Consider the following 20,273-nt stretch of genomic DNA (forward strand, 5'->3'; position numbering starts at 1 on the left):
GCAGCCTTCAACTCACGCACATTTGGCTCTGGTCCCCTGGTGGCCAGCAGGGAGCATCTGGATCTCGTTCTGCTCTCTACTCGCCCTACCCTCTGGTGCCAGTGCCCCTTCCCTTCTCACTGAGTAAGTAGGGATGAGTGCCCAGCCAACCCCACTGTGCCGGAGACTGGCCAACCCCAGAATCAAGAAGAATCAAAGAGTAGGGAGACCAGGGTGTCACAGTATGTGACCACAGTGGCACAGAGGATGAATATTACTTGACTTAGTTCAATTACTGAAAGCCCCCTCTGCTAAGGAGAGTCCCAGGAGAAGCCTCAAAGCCAAGAACTCTTGGACTTTTAATTAGAGTATAAGTGGGAAAAAAAAAAAAGCAGAAGAAAAACAGTTTGGGCAAGGAGCTGTCTCAAGACTAAGTAGTTTTTCTTGGGGAAAAGAGAAGGACAACAGGCAGATATAACATACTTCACTAATCTAAACTTGTTTAATGATTCACTTCTCAGAGTCTGTGTGGTTTTGCCCTGCAGTTTAACCATTCATTCTTCAGCCAGGTCTTCCACACCAGAGCACCTGACACCCAGTCTTTGGTGGTTCTGCAGGTGGCTGTGCCCCCTTCCCCAGGCTCACACCCTGCCATTCATGTGACAGAAGAGTCTAGAGACCAGCGACCACAGGTAGGTCTAGGGGCTCAGGCTTTAGCTAAAGGAGCAAGACAGGGAACCAAAGGATGGGGTTATTGCAGTCAGTGCAAGGGCAAACAGGCAAGGTATGTGGGTCCAGACCTGGAGGAGCTTAGCCTTGGGGAGGCATTGGCATGGGGCATAGAGGAGTGGTTTCAGAAGAGGCCTAGGATGCCTCTGAGGCTGGTACCCTGGTTTTTTTGGGGACTGAGCTTCAGGGTTAGACTCTGGGGCTGGAGCAGGATCCAATGTCTTTAAAATGCTCTTCTAGGGAACTCAGGGCTAGAGCTTCAGGGCAGCGATGGGGGTGATCTTTGTATCCGGCCAGCTGAGCAAGGAAATGAGACCTTGTGCCCTGCAGAGACAAGGGCCCCATGGAGTAAGGGCGCACGTGGGGCACTCCGGGGACACATCACCCCATACTCTTTACCTACCCAGGAGCAGGGGCAGCTGAGCTCGTGAGGGCCACAGCTCAGCCTCCAACTGGGGAGCCCTGGGCCATGTCTGGGCTGTGACCTCGACTGTCACTGAGTCTTTGCAGAAACTAAAGTTGAGCCTGTTCCCCTGGTAGAAGATGCCAGAAACACACACTCTGGAAATGCCCGTCAGGCAAAGAGGATCAAAGGTCACACCTGTGCAGGTAATCCTGTGAAGAGAGCTGTGTGAGGAGGCAAAGAGAGCCCTCTCCATCACCCACACACATTCCTGTGCTCACCTGAAGCCTGTACACCCAAACAGCACTGCCTGCAGGAAGCCTCCCATCCCTGTCAGGAAGTTCACAGCCCCGGAACCGTCTGCATTCTCCGTCCATACCTGCAGGAGGGTGGTTGTGGCAGGCCTGGCACACTGGCTTCCTCTGGCTGCCTTCCCAAGGTCAAGAGGAACTCCAGGCTGTGACCACATGGGCTGCAGTGGGGGCAGGTGAGGTCAGCCTGTGGGTTAAGGGCTCAAGCCAGGCTGACCTTGAAGGGCTCAGTGACATTGATGATGCTCCTGTCCAAAAGACCCTGTGCCCGCGACGGGTCCTTCAGCTCCATCCAGCCCACAGCAAACATGCTCTGGGTTCAGAGTTCAGAGGGTACAGGGCTAAGATCCATGGCTTGGGGAAGGAAGAAGGGGTGTGGGGCAGGACTACCCCCACCCCCAGGCTCTCACCCATGTCATGGCAGGGCCCTGAGAGGATGTCACAGCCTCATAAATCTCCAGGTTTCTCCTTCGGACATCGGGACTCAGAGGGAAGGGGACAGGGTATCCCAGGAGCACAACATCAGCCTGCTTCACCTCCTCTCCTAGGGAGTGGGCTGCTGATGGCGTGCTGGGTTGGACACAGGGTTGTGGGTGGGGAGAGGATGCAGGCAGCACTCACCAGGCTCATACCCATCAAACTCAGGGTGGAAATTCCGTTTGGGGTCAAAAGGCACCTTGATTTTATCAGCCACCACCAACCACTGGTCCGGGATAGGCTGACCCAGGTCCTGTGCCAGGGCAGCAGCAAAGTGCAGGCTGGGGGAGGATAAAGGCTACAGTCCCAGCACTGTAGGTTGGGCTAGGGCTGCTGGGCAGGCAAGGGCAGACCCAGGGGTTGGAGACTGACCTGTTCTGGACAAGGACGTTGGTGTACACGGAATTGTTGACTCCTGTATGGTACTCGTCAGGGGGCATAACTCCTGGGCACATGAATCCACCATGGCACATACTGCAGCAGTTCCCATCCACCATTCTGCTTGCCCACCTACTTGCCCAGGCCCACACCTCTCAGGTGGAATTTCTTCTCCTCGGCATTCCACTCCACACGGCTGCACCAAAACTCCGCCACAGCACTGACCACATCCCAGCCACCGGCTTCTTGGAAGAGCTGCAGGTCCTGGGGAGTAGGGGCTGGGACTGAGGCCAGAGCATGAAGGGTCACAATGCAGGCCCAGTGCCCAGCCTGGTCCTCGAATGTCCCTTAAAATGGCATTCCAGGACTGGCCCCAAACAGGGGATCATGAGTAGGATGGCATACCTGGTGAGCCCTTACCTGGGTGGCATAGTAGTACAGCTGGAAAGCCAGTACCACCGCCCCATTGATGTGGACCTCCTGGGCCCCATAGATGTCCTCAGGGCAGACCTCCAGGCCAGAGTTTGCACTCTCCCAGGCAAACTTGGCTCCCTGTGGGATGGAGGTGAGGGATGGGAGAAGGATGGGTCAATGTCCGTAACCCTGACCCAGGGGGTCTGATCCCTTGCGCAGGGTGAAGTGAGGAGTGGGGGCTCTGGTGCCTGCCGTGTGACTCTGTGGGCCAGATGGCCTCTGCCTTGTTCTCAGGGTGTGCTAACCCTGGGTGATCCCCCAGGTAGTGCCCAGGCCCCTTACCTGGTAGCTCAGGGCCCGGGCATTCTCCAGGGCCCCAGCCAATGTTTGGATACGGTACTCCAGGAGGGCCCTGGCAGCCTCTGGGTGAAACATCAGGATATTTGGGAACATCCAGAGGTCCTGAGAAAATGTCCCCATTCTGGAGCCAGGTGGCTTCCCCATCCAGCTTCCCCCTGCAGCAGTCACCCTTAATGCCCAGTGGCCCCCAAGTCCTCTTCTTTGTGCCCTCAGCTTTTCTGGCCCTCACATCTCATCCTCCACCCAGTTCCATGTGGCAGCAATGGTTTGTGTTGCTCTTGGATTGAAGTCCCCATGGCTTCCTTGGTCCTAAGAAAGCCTCAGGCCCACACTGTTCCCCAGCCTGCATGAGGACCCCTCGGTCACCCACTAAGTACCCCTGGGCACCTCTTGATCACTCTTGTCCACCAGACTCCTGCACATCCTTCTGGCAGACATCACCTCCTCCAGGCAGCCTCCCCACCTGCACAGTCCCTGTGTTCCCCCAACCACTGCCTGGGTCCCAGGGAAGACAGATGCTGATCTTTCACTCCCTGTAGTGCAGCTGGTGCTGGGCAGGCCATGCATACCTGGTCCCAGAAGATGTGGCCCCAGTAGCACTCTCCATGGCTTCCGTTGGAGAGACCTCCAGGGCTGAGGCCATGGCAGACGGGTCCTGAGGTCCCAGGCTGGGGCAAGGCACTGAACAGGTAGTAAAGGGAGCTACGGAGAGCCTCGCGCAGAGCCAGGGGCCCTGCCACGTCCAGGCTGCAGCCTGTCCAGAAGTGGGCCCAAGCATGCGCATGGGTGTCATACAGAGAGCCCCTAGCCTGCAGCTCTAGGGCCTCAGTGAGGCAGGCCTGGGCTTCCTCCTGGCTGCCACCCACCACAGTCAGGAAGTCCCAAGTCCTGATCTCTTCACCTTCGCCAAGGCTCAGGGCTGGGGGCACTGGTGTCCACAGCATGTGTACCTCCTTCTGGGGGACCCCTGGCTGCTCTGGGGTGAGTGTGTGGCCATATAGGTACCTGTGAAGGTACGGCTGTGCCTCAGTGATGGCTTCCTCCTGGGGCCACCCAGTGGGAACCCAGGCCCCCACTCACCTGAAACCTAGGAAGTCAGGGCCCAGGTGCAGGTCCAGGTCTGGGCTTTCTGGGGAGAAGGCTGACCACAGCAGTACCCTGATGGGCCTACTATCCGCCGCCACACGTGCAACGCACACCCTGAAGGCCAGGACATGGGGCAGCGTGCGGTGGGCATAGATGCGTTGGGAGGCCCGGAAGCTGGGGCCCTCCATGGTGTGCAGGAAGGAGCCTGGGGAGATTTGGGAACCTGGTCAACCTGGGCAGGGGCAGGAGGGAGCAACAGAGGGAACTCCAAGAAGGGTACAGAGCGGTTGTGTCACCCCGGAGTAGGGAGTAGGTCCCTTGGACCTCTGGACACCTCTCCCCATAGTGAGGTGGGCACACCCTCCCAGAATCTCTGTAATGGCTACACAGGACCTGGGAGGCCCAGGAGAGAGGAAAGGGCAGCCATAGAGGTCCCGTCGCAGGAGGTCGCCTCTCTTGGCCTCCTTTTCTTTGTGAGACCCCTTTGCAAAGTGAGGAGGTGCAGGCCAGGATTGCTGTGTGGTCCCCTCTGCTTGGGGAGAGGCCAGGCCAGGCCCAGCTACCTGTGTTGGTGTCCAGCACAAAGGTCTCAGTCAGCTGGTCTCCTGTCCCTGCAGGGGCTTCCAGCCGCACGTTGAGGGGGCTGGGCAGGATTGCCCGGTGTGTGTTGCCCCTGGTCCCGTTGTACACGCCGCTCACGTGCAGAGTGTCATGGTACACACGTGTGCCCAGGTATGCGTTGGTCACTGTGGCCAAGAGCCTGGGGTCCCTGGGCAGAGAGTGCGCGGCGAACTGCGTGGGGTCCGGTTGTGCGTCCTCCATAGGCGGTCTCTGGCGGGCAAGCTGGGCCGGGACTGTGGGTTCCCCTCTTCAAACTGCAGCCTTCCAGTCTCTGCAAAGCCTGGCCAACCCCGCAGACAGGGGCGAAGGACCCTAGTTTTCCAGCACGCCACCTGTGGGCCTCCCGGGAAAACGCCATGAGCGCTGGTCTCCAGCCAGACGCGGTTTACCCGGTCTCAAGCTAGTCTCAACGCCTGTGGCCTGTGACCCCGAGAGAGGACTCACCCAAGCCAGCCGTCTCCCCGACCCCAACTCTGCAGCCGCGAGTGCACGTGGGCCCGCGTTCCGCGGTTCGGAGCGCCGAGGTCAAACCAGGAAGTCCGGAGGCTATCGCGATCTTCTGCGGGACCTCCGGGATTCACCGCATCCTTGCTCGGTCTCCGGACGCCCCCTGGTGTCCCTCGTGCAGCCGGGTGGGCGCCAACTCGGGCGTGGCTTCGGGACGCGGGGCGTGGCGCGCGGCGTGGTTCAGAGGCAGGCGTGGGGGCGCCTCCACTCTCGCATCCTGAGGTTTTGTAGAGAGCTGTGAACCTGGTAAGACACGGCAGACCCAAGCGACGAGAAGTCCAGCTTTGACCAAGCATGTCTGCAAAGCTGGATCTGGGGTGCTTGGCTTGTGACGATGTATTTGACTTCTCCAATCCTCCTTCTCTACTATGTCCTTTTCGCCAGAGGGGACCCTGTCCAGTTCTGCTAGACATATGCCCTTTCCTTTGCTCTGAGATCCCCTCCGGCTCGCTCCGCCTCTGCCTCCGGTCCCAGCAGGTCTCCGCCCCTACCCACGCGAAGCTTCCGGGCAGCTCTGTAGTGGGCGCGGCCTAGAGCTGCGCGGTTGGGCTGTGTCTGGGTTGGCTCGTCAGGCTCCCCACTTAGGCGTCCAGCGTGGACACCAAGTCAGGGCATTCCTCTGGTCTCTCAGAGGACTGTAGCAGGGCTGCCTCACCACCCTCACCAGGGCCTGCCTCGGTTCCCCGTCTTTTCCTGCGTTCCAAGCGCGCTTACCCCTCCCTTTGCTCTCGAGTATGTGGAGCGCTTTCTGGACATTCACTCAGGCCTCATCCGCCCCGCTCCATGCGCTCTGCAGCCCCTCACTGCACTGTGCTTCCCTGCACATGTCTGCCCCTTTATTATTTAGTGCAGAATGTACTTATGTATTACATATGTACTTACGATGTCTTGTTCATCATATATGTGTTTACTATATTACTATTTCTATATCTGGAAGGCTAAGGCAAAGGGGTCCTAAGTTTGAGGCCAGTGTTTTTGTGCGACAGGGGCAAATCTTGTCTTGATTTAAAAAAGAGCAACAAAAAAACCCCCACTGTGGTGATGCCTGCCTATAATCCAGCACTTTAGGAAGTTTGCTAATTTGAGCCACCTCAGGGACTTATCAAGACCCTGTCTCAAAATTTAAAAATAAAATAAGATAAAATAAAAAAGATCTGGGGACTCAGTTCAGTGTGAAGGCTCTGAGTTCAATCCCCAGTACTATTTTTTAAAAAAGTATCCTATATTTACTGTATTGTGTTTTTATATATCACATGTACAGTATCTACTGTATCTTCTGTCATGTGTGTATTTATGGTGCTGTGTTTGCATATGCCTACATATTTATTATCTGTCTTCTACTTAGAATACTGCCTTAAGAGGGCAGGGATTTTTCTGTTTTGGGAATGAAAGTGGATTTACAAAGTGGTTAATGGAGAGGGTTTCCCCTGGGAAGTGACTCCAGGATACTCTCACCCAGTCTGGGGCCCAAACATGGAAAGAGCCTGCAGAGCCTGGCAGAGGAGACTGGGGCTTCCAGGGTGTTTCCTGCTTTCTGCAGCCAGGCCAGCTGCTGAGCCTGATTCTCCAGTAGTGCCTGTGAACTGAGCTCTGTCCTATGCAGGTGGATTGGTGAAAGATGATCAAGACCTGCTGGGATGTTTGGCCAATGTCACAGAAACCAAAGAAAAAGATTCCACTGGAGAATTCATTATCAGTGTATCAGGGCCATCAAGGTTCCCACCCAGGGGGGTCACTGCTGTACTCCCACCTCCTGCCTTTGGAGCAGGGAGGACTTCTGGGCTTTGATCTCTGTGTCCTCCACTTTTGCCACGCTCCAGTCCTCAGAGGGCACTGATGACTCCCTCGGGAGAACCAGGGTGGTTGTCAAGTGCTGGATGGATGATGACCAGGCTGGGTTTTGCTGTCTTCACGGCCCTCAGCTCCTGCACTGATGGTTCATTCAGCTCCACAGAGGCCAGACTACATGTGCATAGGACAGAGAGTTGGGTCACAGAGAGGGAAGAGGCCTGGGCTTCAGGTACAGTGCTAGGGGTCCTGGGGTGGGGACAGTGATAAGGCTGATGCCCTTGTCTATGCCAAAGGGACAGGGACAGGTGACCAGTCTGGAATGTGCCAAAGATGAGTGGTTATTCGAGAAGTAAAATGATGGTAGGATCGATGCCCGGACTGTGGCATGGAATATGGGTATTATTTGGTCAACAAAGTGGTCTAGGGCTTCAGAGGGGGGCTTCTCCATGCCAGGCCCCCAGATCTTATTGGAGCCTGGTCACTTGAAAGGTCTCTGGAAGGGGCTTCTCATGAGGGCTTGTGGGAGCCCCAGGGACCCCCTGGGGTTGACAGGCTGGGTCCTAGCACCCTGCCTGCTTGCCCCTGCTTTCACCTGAGGGTCTGAAGGCTGCATTCTGGGTGCCCAAGGACTGCACACAGGTAGGTCACCATGGGGCCAGGCAGGTGACAGCCGCTGAGGTCCAGGGTGATAAGAGTGCGGCTCTGTCGGAGCAGGCCTATTAGGTAGTGGAAGCCTTCCAGGGGCCTTGGCAATAGGACCCTGGGAAAGAGCTGATCTCAGAAGCTGCTAGAGTTGGAGTCATGCCCCTCCAGCCTTGAGCGGAGGGGCTCACCTGAGTGTCTGCACTGGCATTGGGGCCAGGCCAGGCCCTCACTGAGCACATGCACACCAGTCTCACTGAGCCTACAGTGGAGGAGGCCCAGCTCTGTCAGGGCGGGGGCTCCCCTCAGAGCCATTGAGAGTTCTTGGCAGACCCTGTCAGAGAGTTTCCAGTGGGACATCCTGTGGTCAAGAAGACACAGATCTGATGCGTGAGATCCTGGGTTTGAGCCCTAGCACCAACCAAAAACAAAATCCAAAAAGAAGCAGTTATATCTGTTTGTGAGCCCTCTGGCCACTTCTTGCTCCCAAATGCACAAACTTTTTGCTCTCTGGTGGCCTGATATTCACCCTGGAGAGGGTGTGGAGTCCACTTAATTGGGTCATCATTTCTTTGGTCAGCTAATCCCCATGGTAGGGTAGTGTGTGTGTGTTTGTTTGTTCGTTTTGCTACTGTAAGCAATGGTATTCTGAGAATCTGTTGTGCATTTAGTTTACTGGTAGAATTGCTGGGCCATATGTGATCATCCTTGGGCTCCTTACTTTATTTCTACCTCCTTCCCACACCTATCAGGCTAGTGTATCAGGTCACTATTGATGAGTGACTACCACTTTCACTGTGCCTGTCAGTATTAATTCCTATAACTTCTCTTACTTTCTGCTCACTGGTGATGGCTAACAGTGACTGGAAAGCTATTGCGTTCCAGTCGCTATACATTGTAGCTCCTGATGGCTCAGCTCAACCCTCTGAGAGAGAACCTGGGTGCATTTCACACCAACCTTTTCCTCACTAGCACCTAACTCAGGGTGGAATCCTAGTGGGTCCCCAGGCTCCCCTAGGTCAGCATTCTGTATCTGCACAAGGTAACCTGCTCTGAGTCCCTTCCACAGAAAGAAGAGGCTGTAGTCACTCACGTCAGGGTGCTCAGGCCACACTGCAGGTCAGTCATGGCCTCGCAGAGTGGATGCAGTGGAGAGACATGGAGTTGTTTCATGGCGGCTTGAGAACTGCTGGGAGAGAGAGGTGTTGAGGCCCACTATGCCCCTTCCAAGCTCCTTCCTATCTGTGGTCCTGGGCTCTTGGAACCACCTCTGCCAGTCAGTCACCACCCCCCCCCCCGCAACCAAACCAGGATTCTTCCATCCCTTCTGCAGGGCCTTGGGCCTAGGCCTTGCCAATGTCCCGGTGAGCACCTGGGATGGGTGCTGAGTGAAGCTAAATTCAAGAAACCAGCACGGTTCTTGCCCTGAAGGGGCTGAGGTTCTGGTAAAAGAGGCAGGCCTGAGGGATGCAGAGTAACACACAGGATTCCAGGCTATCTGAAGCAGCCAGGGCAGGCTCTGAAGATGGACAGCAAAGGGAGTGCTACATGTGGAGGGAACAGCAGGTGCAAGGCTCAGGGCAGAGGACATGGTGCATTCCAGAACTTACTGGAGTAAGCACACAGGGAGGGGGCTGGACCAGAGCTGCAGGAGGCAGTTGCCATGCTAGATTTGCATTGGTTGTGGATGGCTGAAGGTGGGCATAGTAAGGACACCTTGGGGAAGATGGACACTGGGCAGCTGCCTTGCAAGGGGTAGAAAGAAGTAGTCCTAAGGTTCTCCAGCCTGTCTGACCTTGGGGGAATAGACACCAGGTCTGGACATGTGCCCCAAACCAAGAGGGGCACCAGTGTATAGGCACACACTGTCACCCGTGCCCCACGAGACTCACCCCTTCATCCGCTTCACCAGGCTCCCTTTCTTTTTTGTTTCCTGCCCAGCCACTTATCAGCTGCAGCACCTGTCCAGCTGGGCAGCACCGAATGCAATAGCTCAGAATGTTGAGATCCATGCGGCTAAAGCACACATGCTCCAGTGTCAGCTGGGGGAGGCTGTTCAGGGCCTGGCACACAAAGGCATCATCCAGGGTCTCATACAAACAGTACAGCAGCTCCAGAGGGAAGTTGGGCTCTTCCTCCTCTTCTTCCTCTTCTTCCTTCTCCTCTGGCTCTTCAGTGTCCTTGAGCCCTTCAGTCCTGTCTGTTCCCTCTGGTGCTACCCTGGGGTGGCTCTGCCCCTGCAACCCATCGTAGGGCGTCCTGCTTCACATGTGCTGGGACCACGCAGCCGAAGTGGCGCTGGACATCCTGTACATGCTCCACACTCAGCAGTCCAAAGAAGAAGCATGTGGTGAGTGTAAGGTGACTGCGCTGCTCCATGCCCTTGTGCAGTAGCGTCTCCAGGCCACCTACTGGGACCCCGGTGCCCCCTCATCCTCCAGCAGATAGGACAGTGCAGCAAAGAACTCCTGGAAGCTCTGGTCGATGAACTGGTGGATCACCTCAGTCTCCAGCACACCCGGCAGCTCCTTCTTGATGAGAAAGTGCTGGATGTCAGAATCTCAAAGATCCAGGCGCCCCAAATCCCTTTCAGAGAACTGTACCTTGTCTCCTAGAACCTCTTAGCGAGTCAGATAGCACAGCTTGCGCAGCTCCCCCCTCACGTGGGGCCCATTGGAGCCCATGGAGTTCAGCGCGCTGCGCAGAAAGAGCAGGTACACCGAAGCGGTGGTCTTGGAGGTACATGACAGGTCCCGGCCCAGCTCCAGCTGCCGGCACAGTACAGTGCGCACGATCCAGCACACGACTGGCACGAAACACAGGGCGAACAGGGTCTGGATCTCCTTCACAAAGCGATAGGCACGCTTGGCCCTGCGCTCCTCCTGGAAGAACTTGTAGAAGTACTTCTTGTCCTTGTCCGAGAAACCTCGCACCTCGGCGCACTGTGGCGCGCACAGGCTGCAGTGCTGCTTCGCGGAGGCGGTGGTGCGCGTGGTCACCAGCAGGCGAGCCGAGGGCAGCAGCGCCTTGCTCAGCAACCCGCCCTGCACCCGCACGCCGCTCGCTGCCTCGAAGAGATCCGTGCAGGGGGCGGCCTCAAAGGCCCGGGGCGCGGGCAGCTCGTCGGCGCCGTCCAAGATGAAGAGCAACCGCTGCCGCTGAGCCAGCATTAGCGACGGCGGCGCATCGCTGTCTGGGCACTGGTCCAAGATGAGGTCGGACAGGCTGCGCGCGCCGGGCTGCTCCAGCAGCTCGTGGCACTGCAGGAAGAAGGCGAAGTCCACCTGGCCGCGGTACAGCTTGCCCGCCACCCAGTCCTACAGGATCTTCTTGGCCGCCATGGTCTTGCCGATGCCTGCCGGTCCCTGCAGCACCACGGTCAGCGGCCGCCAGCCCTGGTTGTCACTGCCGAACAGCCCGTTGAAGGTGTGCGCGTCCGAGCGCCAGGCGCGCCCGGGCTCCGGCTCTTCCGCTGGTCCCAGCGCCGCCGCCTTCTCCCTGGGTGCCGCGCTCTCGGGCGCGATGAGCAGCTTGGTGAAGCGCTGGCTGATCTTCACGGAGAGCGCGTTCCTCTCCTTCACCTTGGCGTGCTGCTGTAGCACGTGTTTGCGGTATTTCTTCTGGAACTCTGCGGGGAGGAGACGCGGAGGTAGGGTAGCGGCTCGGGGGACTCGCCCTCTCCCAGGCCTGTCTCCTCCCCTGTGGAGATCCCCAAGCGTCTGGGCCGCGGGGGCCGCACCCGAGCCACCTACCCGACACAGAGAGCAGCGCCTGGGAGCTGGGGCCGAGCCCTGCAAGGGAAACCGCGTTGAGGCGTGTGTGCGCGGGGGGGCGGGGGGTGTGTGTGCCACGGGCTGGAGGCTCCCTCCGAAGCATCCAGGATCGCAAATTTACAGATAAAGCACCGGATTTTTTTCTGGGAAATGGGAAGGAGGAAGGCCTCGTGGATGGGGGGCTTCTCCCCGAGGGCAGCAGAGTGAGCCCCCCCCCCCCGCGAAACCCTGCCCCTGCTCACCTTGCAGCCGTTGCTCCTTGAGCCGCACCGCCACGTCGCGCACGTCCGCCCTCTTCAGGGTCCTGTGGGCCACGTCCAGAGCTGTCTCTGGCCCATAGAAGAGGGTCAGGTGCTCCACGAGGTCCACGGTGTCCGCGCACTCCAGCCGCCCCCACGGGATGCTGCGGCCGCCCACCGCAGCATCCCGCAGCTTGTGGCGGAAGCGCTTCAGCTGGTCCTGGCTCAGGTCCTCCAGTGCAGCCAGGAGCAGCTCTCGGGCTGCGGCGGCGCGGGGCTCCAAGCTGCGGGCGGGCAGGGGTTCTTCAGGGCACCGCCTTCTTGGTCCCGAACCCTACTGCAGGGCGTCAAGTCCCCCACACTGGCGGAGGCTTGCACAGGCACAGACTTCTCCAGAGGCCCTACACCAATGCATGCTAGAGATCTAGGCAATGGAGGGAATCTCAGACTCTGTCCTCCCCTGCTGAGACTCTGGGTCTGCCTCCCACCGATGCTGCTTGTGGTGTAGTGGGTCCCTCGATGACCACACTGACCTGTGGGCGAGTCTCTCTGTTGCACTTCCCTTGTTGCCTTCTTCCTCCCATACACTTGGTCAGATGTCCAGGGAGCTGTGTCTACAGGGCCTGGGCTCTCACCTTCCCTTCTCTTCTGAGGGCAGGGGCCAGCAGACCAGGCCAGGCCCTGAATTCCCTCCCCAGTGTCCCTGTAGCTTTGCTGGGCCTGCCTGGGACTCCTGCACTGAGGGATGAGTCCGTTAGTGAGGAACAAACCCCATAAGTGCTCTGGGGACTGTGTGAAGCTCCAGGAGACCAGCACAAGGTGAGGACCCCCACACCTCTGCTGAAACCAGCCCACCCTGATCCACACCTACCTGAAGCAGAAAACACTGGCCTGGGCCATGGAGGCTCTATGTGGGTCTGGCACTCACTCAGGGACAAGCAGAGTAGGAGAGGCAGCTAGCCCTTCCCCAGGATGACTGGGCCAAGTCCTGGGGTTGAGGTGGGTCAGCCTCATCCAGACAGCCTTCTGGTAAGACAATCCCCAGGTTCCCAAGCCTATGCAATGTGGCATGAGTGCACTGTCACCCTTTAAATGCTCTGCTTGGTGACCTTTGGTTTTTTACTGTTCTGTTAACAGCCCTGGGGTGGTGGTATCGGGGTGTGGCCAAGAGCAGGTAGCTGCAGAGGGAGTGGGCAGCATGGAGGAAGTGCTGGCTCAGAACTGGCCTTAAGCTAAGGCCTCCATGCGTTTAAATTCTGCAAGCAGGGGTGAGAAGGGGCTTCCAAACAGAGGAACTGTGGGAGTAGAGGAGGAATGTGCAGGGCTGTTGCCTGGGCACAGAAGGACAGGAGCTGGAATGTGAGGGCAGCGACTCAAGCTCTGCAGCATTCCACATGGTCCTGAGGAGGCTGATGGGCAGAGGTTTGGAGGAAAGGGGTGCTGTGACTCTACAAATCACCACCTGAACGTGGGGCTCCAGTGCTTGCATGGAGGTGTGAAGTGTGCATATACTCATATCTGAGTGGCCATGCTAATGCTGTGCTAGTGTGCCTGAATTTATTTATAGTAGTCTCCAAAGACAACAGGTCCTAACCTTGGGATCTGTGAGTGTTCCCTCATATACCAAAAGGGACTTTGCAGATGTGACAAAATTTAGGATCTGGAGATGGGGTGGTATCCTGGGTTACCCAAGTGGGCCCAACATGCCATCATGAGTGCCATCAGATGGAGGTGGAGGGTCATTTGACATAGAACAAGATGCTATGCTGGGGGCTCTGAAGCTGGAGGAAGAGGCCAAGAGACAAGGCACTTAAAGAAGAAGGCTCTGAGATGGCAGAGCCTGGGAGAGAGTGTGGCCAAGCCCTCACCTGGAGCTCAGCCAGTGAAACTGATTTTGGACTCTTAACCTCCAGAACAGTAAGAGAACATACCTGCTGTTTTGATCACTGTTTTCTGTGGTTTGTTACAGCAACTGCAGACTGTTGAAGTGGACCTGTGAGCAAAGCTAATTGCCCTGGCACCCACCTGGTACAGCTCATCCATGTCCCATTTCCTTCTTTTGTGGGCCTCCCTGAGAGTCTCAAGTGTAGCCTTGATTCACCCATTTCTCCCCGTGACTATTTAAGATTACAGGCCCTTGTCCTTGAGGAAGGCTCAGGTAACCAAAGATATGGCTCATGTTCAGCAATCTCTCTCCTGCTTAATCAACCCATCTTTCCAACTCCGGGGCCACTAGCACCTGGGGAATTTCCATGCATAAGGTGCTCACAGACTCAGGGAGCCTTGCCCTGGAGGAACAGGTAGGCACAAACATTATACTTCTGAGGGTTGTGGTGCACCTTTTGATGGATTTTTTTTTTTTTTTTTTTGGCACTGGGATTTGAACTCAGGACCTAATGCTTGCCAGGCAGGCACTGTGCTGCTGAGCTATCTTCCTGGCCCCTGTGGTGCACCTTTTGAGTGGCCTTTATGACCAGGAATAAATTTCTCATCCTAAAGTCCTGGAAGGCTATGGGCTGAATGTGGCAGGCTTGAGGCCCCTAGCTCATTGGGACCCCAGCCCTCTCAACAAGTGGTCTGGGACTCACATTCTCTGACAGGCTGGGATTTTGTAGGGGGAACCTTGCAAGCTAAAATAGCGAGCTTGAGAACAGATGGCTTGAGGTGAGGAGTCTGGGCCCTGTGCAGTATGGTGGGTGTCACTGGGCCCTGAGGCTACTACTCCACCTGTAAAGACCCCAGCCTTTGCTGACTCCTGGCTGAGCCAAGCTCTAACCTGAGATTTCAACACACTCCTGTGGATGCAGACATGACACACATAAACATGGATGTGTTGTTCTTAAACAAATGTTTACTTTATGGTGGAGAAAAGAAGTTTTCCACCATGGCCATGTCTTTCACTCTCACTTAAAACAGAAAGCACAAAACCAGGCTGCCTGGATCCAATCCTGAAGGTGCTGCCCAGTAGCTTTGTGATTTGGGGCAGAAGGCTTCACCTCTCTGTGCCTCTATTTCTCTGTCTGTATGATGGGGTGGGCACAACTCTTCCATCATGGGAGAGAGGTATGTGGGCCATGCTTCAAGCATTTGCTGTTCTCAGCCCTGTGTCCCTGAGTGGCTGCTGCCATCACTGTCCTGCTTTCTGGGCTGTGCTTTCCAAGCTATGAAGGACGGTCCAGTGTCTCAGCCCACTTTGGTTCTCATTCTAAATCACGTCTCAGTAGCTCTCAATATGACCAAAATTGCCTCTTCCTTGAAAGGCCCTTTTCCTGTTGTGGAAGGAATGGAGGATCGTGGTGCCAGGGGCTGGATTCTGAGCTGCGAGGCCTGTGGTTTGGGAATGCAGAGGAGGATCAGCCTTATCACTGCACTGGAGGCGTCACCCTATGGTGGACTCTGCTCAAGAGCTCTTGATACCTTTGACAGTGGGCCAGGAAAGGCTGATAACAGGAGCCAGTTTCAGAGTCACAGGTGAGACTTGGAGCTTTGGTGATGGGAGGATGTGGGACCCTGTGAGGGGGGTGAGGGAGGGGAAGAAAGGAAGATAAAGGAATTTGGATGGGAGGGGTGTGGAGCCAGCCCCTCAGCAGTGGCACCTGCTCCTGGATTTATGTCATGGGGCCAGCTGCTGAGCAGAGTCTTTCCCAGGTACAACTTAAGTCTGGAACACAGAGCTGCATTCCATCATGACATTTACACAGGCTTCTTCTGCAGGGGTTTCACTACTCGGCAAAACTTCATAGCTCTGTCATTTCTTCCCTGTCCCCATGCTGTGCCCTCATGGCTGCTGGAAAGATGTCCTTGGGTTCTCTTGGTCCCTTGGTGTCATCCATTCCACCTCTGTGGTCCTTCTTACTCAGAAAGCCTGGCTTTGGACCATTTCAGGTGTCCACAGCAGAATTTCCTAGAGCTCTACCTGTTGCCCTTGTGATGGAGACCACTATGAAGCAGACATGGGCAGGACTTAAATTAATCAATTGGCTTTTCATGTCCACTTGTGAACCTGTCCAAGGCCTAGGCTCCTTGTCTGGAAATGGCAGACTCATAGTAAGTGAACCTGTGTGAGTCACTAATCCCTACTAAATCCTGTACTGGTGGATGAAGCCCGAACGCCTCAAAGGATAAGACAAGATCACAGCCAAGGACACCTGGATCAGATCTCAACTGGATAAAGACTATAGCCTCAGGCATCTCATTCTTGCTGGGCCTGTTCCAGGAGCCACACCAGCTGATAGCATACCCAGGAAACCTAAGAACATCTTTTATGAACATGGGCATGGAGAATCTCACAAACCATTTAGAACCAACAGAACATGTTAGCACACAGGAAAACACTATACCAGGACTGAGTGGGACTTTTCCCAGAAGTTCAAGGCTGGCTCAACACCCAAAATCAATTAGTCTATCATTAATATTGGAAAGGACAAAAGCCACTTGATCAGCTCCAGAGATGCAGAAAATATTTTACAATATTCAACATTTTTGCACAATTAAAAGCTTTGAACAAACCAGGAGAAACACAGGGGAACTTCTCTAGTTAGAAAATCTCAAAATATTTGGAAATTAAACAACATACTTCCAAAATAGTACATGGGTCAAAAAGAACATCTCAAGGAGAATTTTTTTTGGGGGTGGGAGGTTTGGCACTGAATCTAGGGCCTTTTCACTGAGATACATCTCCATCCCTTTTTTTTTTTTTTTAATATTTTGACAGGATTTTGCTAAGTTGGAAAATTGCCTGTGCTGGGTTCAAACTTGCAATCTTCCTGTGTCAGCCTCCTGAGGAGCTGTGGTTATAAGAATATATTACTGTACCTAGCTTTAAATATATACTTTAATTAAATAAAAATGAAAAAATTAAATGAAAATGAAAATACAATTTAGCAAAATTTGTGGGATTCATCAAAAGCAGTTCTTGTGGGGAAATTTATAACATTCCAATGTTCATACTAGAGAAAAAGAAAGCTGTAAAATGAAGTCTTAATTTCTACCTTGAGAAAGCAGGAAATAAACCAAATTAAGTCCATATTAAGCAAGGGAAAAAGAAATAAAAATAGATCCCAAATCAGTAAAACTTAAATAAAATCAATAGAGATAATCAAAGAACCTAGAGTTTTGTTTTTTTTTTAAATGATGTTGATAACCCTCTCCTCAGACTAAGAAGAGAGAGGGAGAGGGAGAGAGAGAGACAAAGAGACAGAGAGAGAGAGAAGGGACCAAGTGAGATTTATTCCAAGCATCCACAGCTAGTTTAAATTTAAATATCTATTAATATAGAAAATCATCATCAAATAGATGCAGAAAAGCATTTGACAAAATTCAACATCCATTTATGATTTAAAAAAACTCAAGAGATAGAGTGGAGCTCACACAGCTTGATAAGGAACATCTACAAAACACCTTCAGCTAATGCCAAGCTTGATGGTGAGAAGCTAGATGTTTTCTTTTTAAGACTGGGAACAAGACAAAGATGTGCACTTGCACCATGCCTAATCGACATTGTATTAGAAGTCAGCTTACAAAAGGGATCAAAGGGTACACAGATTGTGAAGGAAGGAAAAAAACTGTTTCTTTACACACAGCGTGATAGTCTTTGTAGAAGATTCCAAAGAATAAAGCTCTTGGAACTAAATTATGACCATAACAAGCTTATAGGACATAGGCTTAATATGGAAGTCCTTTGCTTTCCTATGTACCAGAAAGAAACAAATGGAATCTAAAGTTTGAAGCAAAACATCATTTATATTAGCTCCAAAAAAGTGAGATACTTAGGTATAAATCTAACAAAATAGGTGCAAGATCTACATGGATAAACTATAACTCTGATTAAAGAAATTAAAGATCTAAATAAATTAGAGGTGTTCCATGTTAATGGATAAGAAGATTCTACATTATTAAGAATCAGCTCTTCCCAGATTGATCGGTAAATTCAGTGTAATCAGAATCAAAATCCCAAAAATCATTTCATGGATATAAAAAAATAGATTCTAAAAAACAGATTCTACAGTTTGTATGAAAAGACAAAAGACTCAGAGCAGCCAACATGACATTGAAGAGAGAATAAAATCAGAGATGGACACTTCCTAGGTAACCAAGGTAGTGTGGTGCTGGCAAAGGATTAGCAATAGATCAATGGACAGAGCCCAGAACCAGACACCCTTGACAAAAGAGCAGAGGTAGCTCAACAGAGAAAGGATGTCCCTTCAACAGATGGTGCTGGCACAAGTGGACATCCATCTGCTGAAAAAGAATCTACATATGTGCGTCACACCAGTCACAAAATTAACTCTGATTGATCAAAGACCCAAGTATCAAGCACGAAACAATAAAACTTTTAGAAGATAACATAAGAGAAAATTTAGGAGACATTGGGTACGGTGATTATTTTTTAGATGTAACACCAAAAGTCTGATCCATGAAATAAAAAAATTGGTGAGTTGAACTTTATTAAAATGAAAGATTTGTTCTGGAAAAGGCATCATCAAGAGTTTGAAAAGAGCCGGGCTTGGTGGCTCACGCCTGTAGTCCCAGCACTCAGGGATACTGAGGCAGGAGGATCATTGCGAGTTCAAGACCAGCCTGGGCTACAAAGTGAGCTCAAGAGCAGCCTGAACTGCATAAAATATAACAACAACAACAAAAAAAGAGAGAGAGAGAGATTGAAAACAAGCCACATGCTGTGGAAAATATTTGCAAAATGTATCTGATTAAAAAGACTGTTACCCCCGAAAATAAAATCTTTTAGGATACAACAACAAGGTAACAAATGACCCAATTAAAATTTGAGCCAAAAACCTGAACAAACTCCTTACCAAAGAAGATAAACAGATGGCAAATAACACATGAAAAGACTCTCAGTAGAAAACTGAACATTAAAATGGTGAAACATTACCACATACCTATCAGAATAGCTAAAATTCCCAACAGTAACAACATTAAGAGCTGACCAGGGTGTGGAGACCAGGGTGGGTCATTGCTCGTGGGCATACAGGATGGCGTGGCCACGTGGAAGACAACTCCCTATGAAGCAGAACACAAGCTTACAAATGACCCAGCAGCCAGCCACATGCCTTACCCAAGTGAGTTGAAAACTTACATCCACACAAAACCTGTACAAGATTATTTGTAACAGCTCTTTTCACAGTTGCCAAAATTTGGAAGCTAAGATGACCTTCAGTAAAGGAATGGATAAATAAACCGTGGTATACCTAGACAGTGGGATATTAGTAAGCGATAAAAGGGAAGAAGCTCTCCAGCTACAAAAGACATGGAGGAAAATTCCATATAGCTGAAAAAAAAAAAAAAAAGGCAGTCTGAAAAGGATATACACTGTGTGATTCCAATTCTAGGACATTCTGGAAAGAGAAAAACACAGGGACAGCAGAAATGTCAGTGTTTTCCAAGGGATAGGGCAGGGATAACCAGGTAGTACACAGAGGAGTTTTAGGACAGTGGGACTAATCTGTATAGTGTGAGACAGATGGTGCTGTTCATCTGTCCAAAATCATAGAACGCAAAGTGAGTCTTAATGTAAACTGTGGACTTTAATGATAAGGCATTGATATTGGCCATTAGTTTTAGCAAATATGCAACACGCATGGAAGACGATAATAATATGGGAGATTGGGGGTGTGTGACAACACTTTGTATTTTCTGAGGAATTCTGTAAAAAATTCTTCTTGAAAAAAAGTATATTTAAGACAGTGTGAGAGACTTGATCAGAATCCTGTCTTGCCTCCATTCTTCGTGTCTCTTGTCCCTTTATAATCCCCACTCCCCTTCTAGGGTCCTCGTTGACTATACCCGCGGGTCGGGTCAGTGGCGCCACAGCGTGGGGCTCTAGCACGGGGGAATTTAGTGACGGACGCTGTTCAGGAGGCCGGCAAAAATAAAAGTGAAAGAAAGAGGATGAGATTGCGTGGGAACCTGCTACGCTTTCTAGACCTCGGTAAGTGAACAGAACTTATGGGACAAGAAATGAGTCAGCATAAAGTGTTTGCTGAAGGCTTAGGAAAAGCCTTAAAGGCACGAGGAGTAAAGGTTAAAATTAAGCAATTGTGTCAGTAATTCGATTTCATTAAGCAAATCTGTCCTTGGTTCCCTACGGAAGGAACTATTGATTCAAAATGATGGAAAAGAGTTGGTGATGCTCTTAAAGATTTTTATGATGTTTTTGGGCCTGAGAAAGTCCCGGTAACTGCCTTTGTTTACTGGAATCTGGTAGATAAAATGCATATCACAGAGACTCATTGACCCAGTAGCTGCTAATGTAGTTAAAAGAGCAGAGTATATATTACTATGAGAATTTAAAGAAAAAAAAAAAAACTGATTTAGAAAACAAAGATAAGAAACAAACTAAAATAATTGATGGGGATGAGGACTTCATGTCCTCTGAGAGTGATTCTGAGGAGAGTACTAATACCCCGCGCCCTCCGCCATACTGCAACAATCCTACTGCTCCTCCCATGGATTGTCTGGCTTTTGATCCCGGAAAGGAATTTAGGGACAAAATAGAGCTGTTAAAGGAACAAATAAAATTACAAAAGGAACATCAAGACTTGAT

The 20,273-nt window shown here is 52.3% G+C and overlaps 2 protein-coding genes across 7 annotated transcripts; both read right to left on the reverse strand.

The window, feature by feature from the left end:
- Positions 1-454: 454 nt before the first annotated feature.
- On the reverse strand, positions 455-4,980 carry Athl1 (ATH1, acid trehalase-like 1 (yeast)). 6 transcript variants are annotated; one of them, XM_013502912.1, is made up of 13 exons: positions 4,701-4,980; positions 4,132-4,342; positions 3,621-3,732; positions 3,034-3,153; positions 2,698-2,829; positions 2,430-2,541; positions 2,272-2,344; positions 2,044-2,180; positions 1,833-1,966; positions 1,640-1,735; positions 1,393-1,490; positions 1,112-1,323; positions 455-1,032 (listed from the first exon to the last, which is right to left on the reverse strand). In XM_013502912.1, exons 1-13 carry the CDS (start codon positions 4,957-4,959, stop codon positions 968-970), a joined length of 1,761 nt encoding a protein of 586 aa, XP_013358366.1. In that variant the 5' UTR covers positions 4,960-4,980; the 3' UTR covers positions 455-967. The 6 variants fall into 6 exon arrangements, with proteins under 6 accessions (XP_013358366.1, XP_013358363.1, XP_013358365.1 ...); XM_013502909.1 differs by having other exon boundaries at positions 3,621-4,056; XM_013502911.1 differs by lacking the exon at positions 3,034-3,153 and having other exon boundaries at positions 3,621-4,056.
- Positions 4,981-6,460: 1,480 nt separating this feature from the next.
- Nlrp6 (NLR family, pyrin domain containing 6) lies at positions 6,461-13,753 on the reverse strand. Its single transcript, XM_013502907.1, is given in 9 exon segments — positions 6,461-7,227; positions 8,792-8,884; positions 9,591-9,641; positions 9,643-9,938; positions 9,940-10,112; positions 10,115-11,326; positions 11,451-11,489; positions 11,714-12,044; positions 13,736-13,753. Coding segments are annotated over 9 exon segments (2,352 nt in total). The 3' UTR covers positions 6,461-7,088.
- Between the last annotated feature and the right edge of the window lie 6,520 nt (positions 13,754-20,273).

Source organism: Chinchilla lanigera, unplaced genomic scaffold (assembly GCF_000276665.1).
Source record: "Chinchilla lanigera isolate Chin_1 unplaced genomic scaffold, ChiLan1.0 scaffold00075, whole genome shotgun sequence".
NCBI lineage: Eukaryota > Metazoa > Chordata > Mammalia > Rodentia > Chinchillidae > Chinchilla > Chinchilla lanigera.

Coding starts and splice junctions, on each gene's coding strand:
- Athl1 (XM_013502909.1), bottom strand. CDS start 4,959: ATGGAGGACGCACAACCGGACCCCACGCAGTTCGCCGCGCACTCTCTG. Junction 4,057..4,131: donor CCTGACTTCCTAGGTTTCAG/GTGAGTGGGGGC, acceptor GTACCTTCACAG/GTACCTATATGGCCACACAC. Junction 2,830..3,033: donor CCCGGGCCCTGAGCTACCAG/GTAAGGGGCCTG, acceptor TCCATCCCACAG/GGAGCCAAGTTTGCCTGGGA.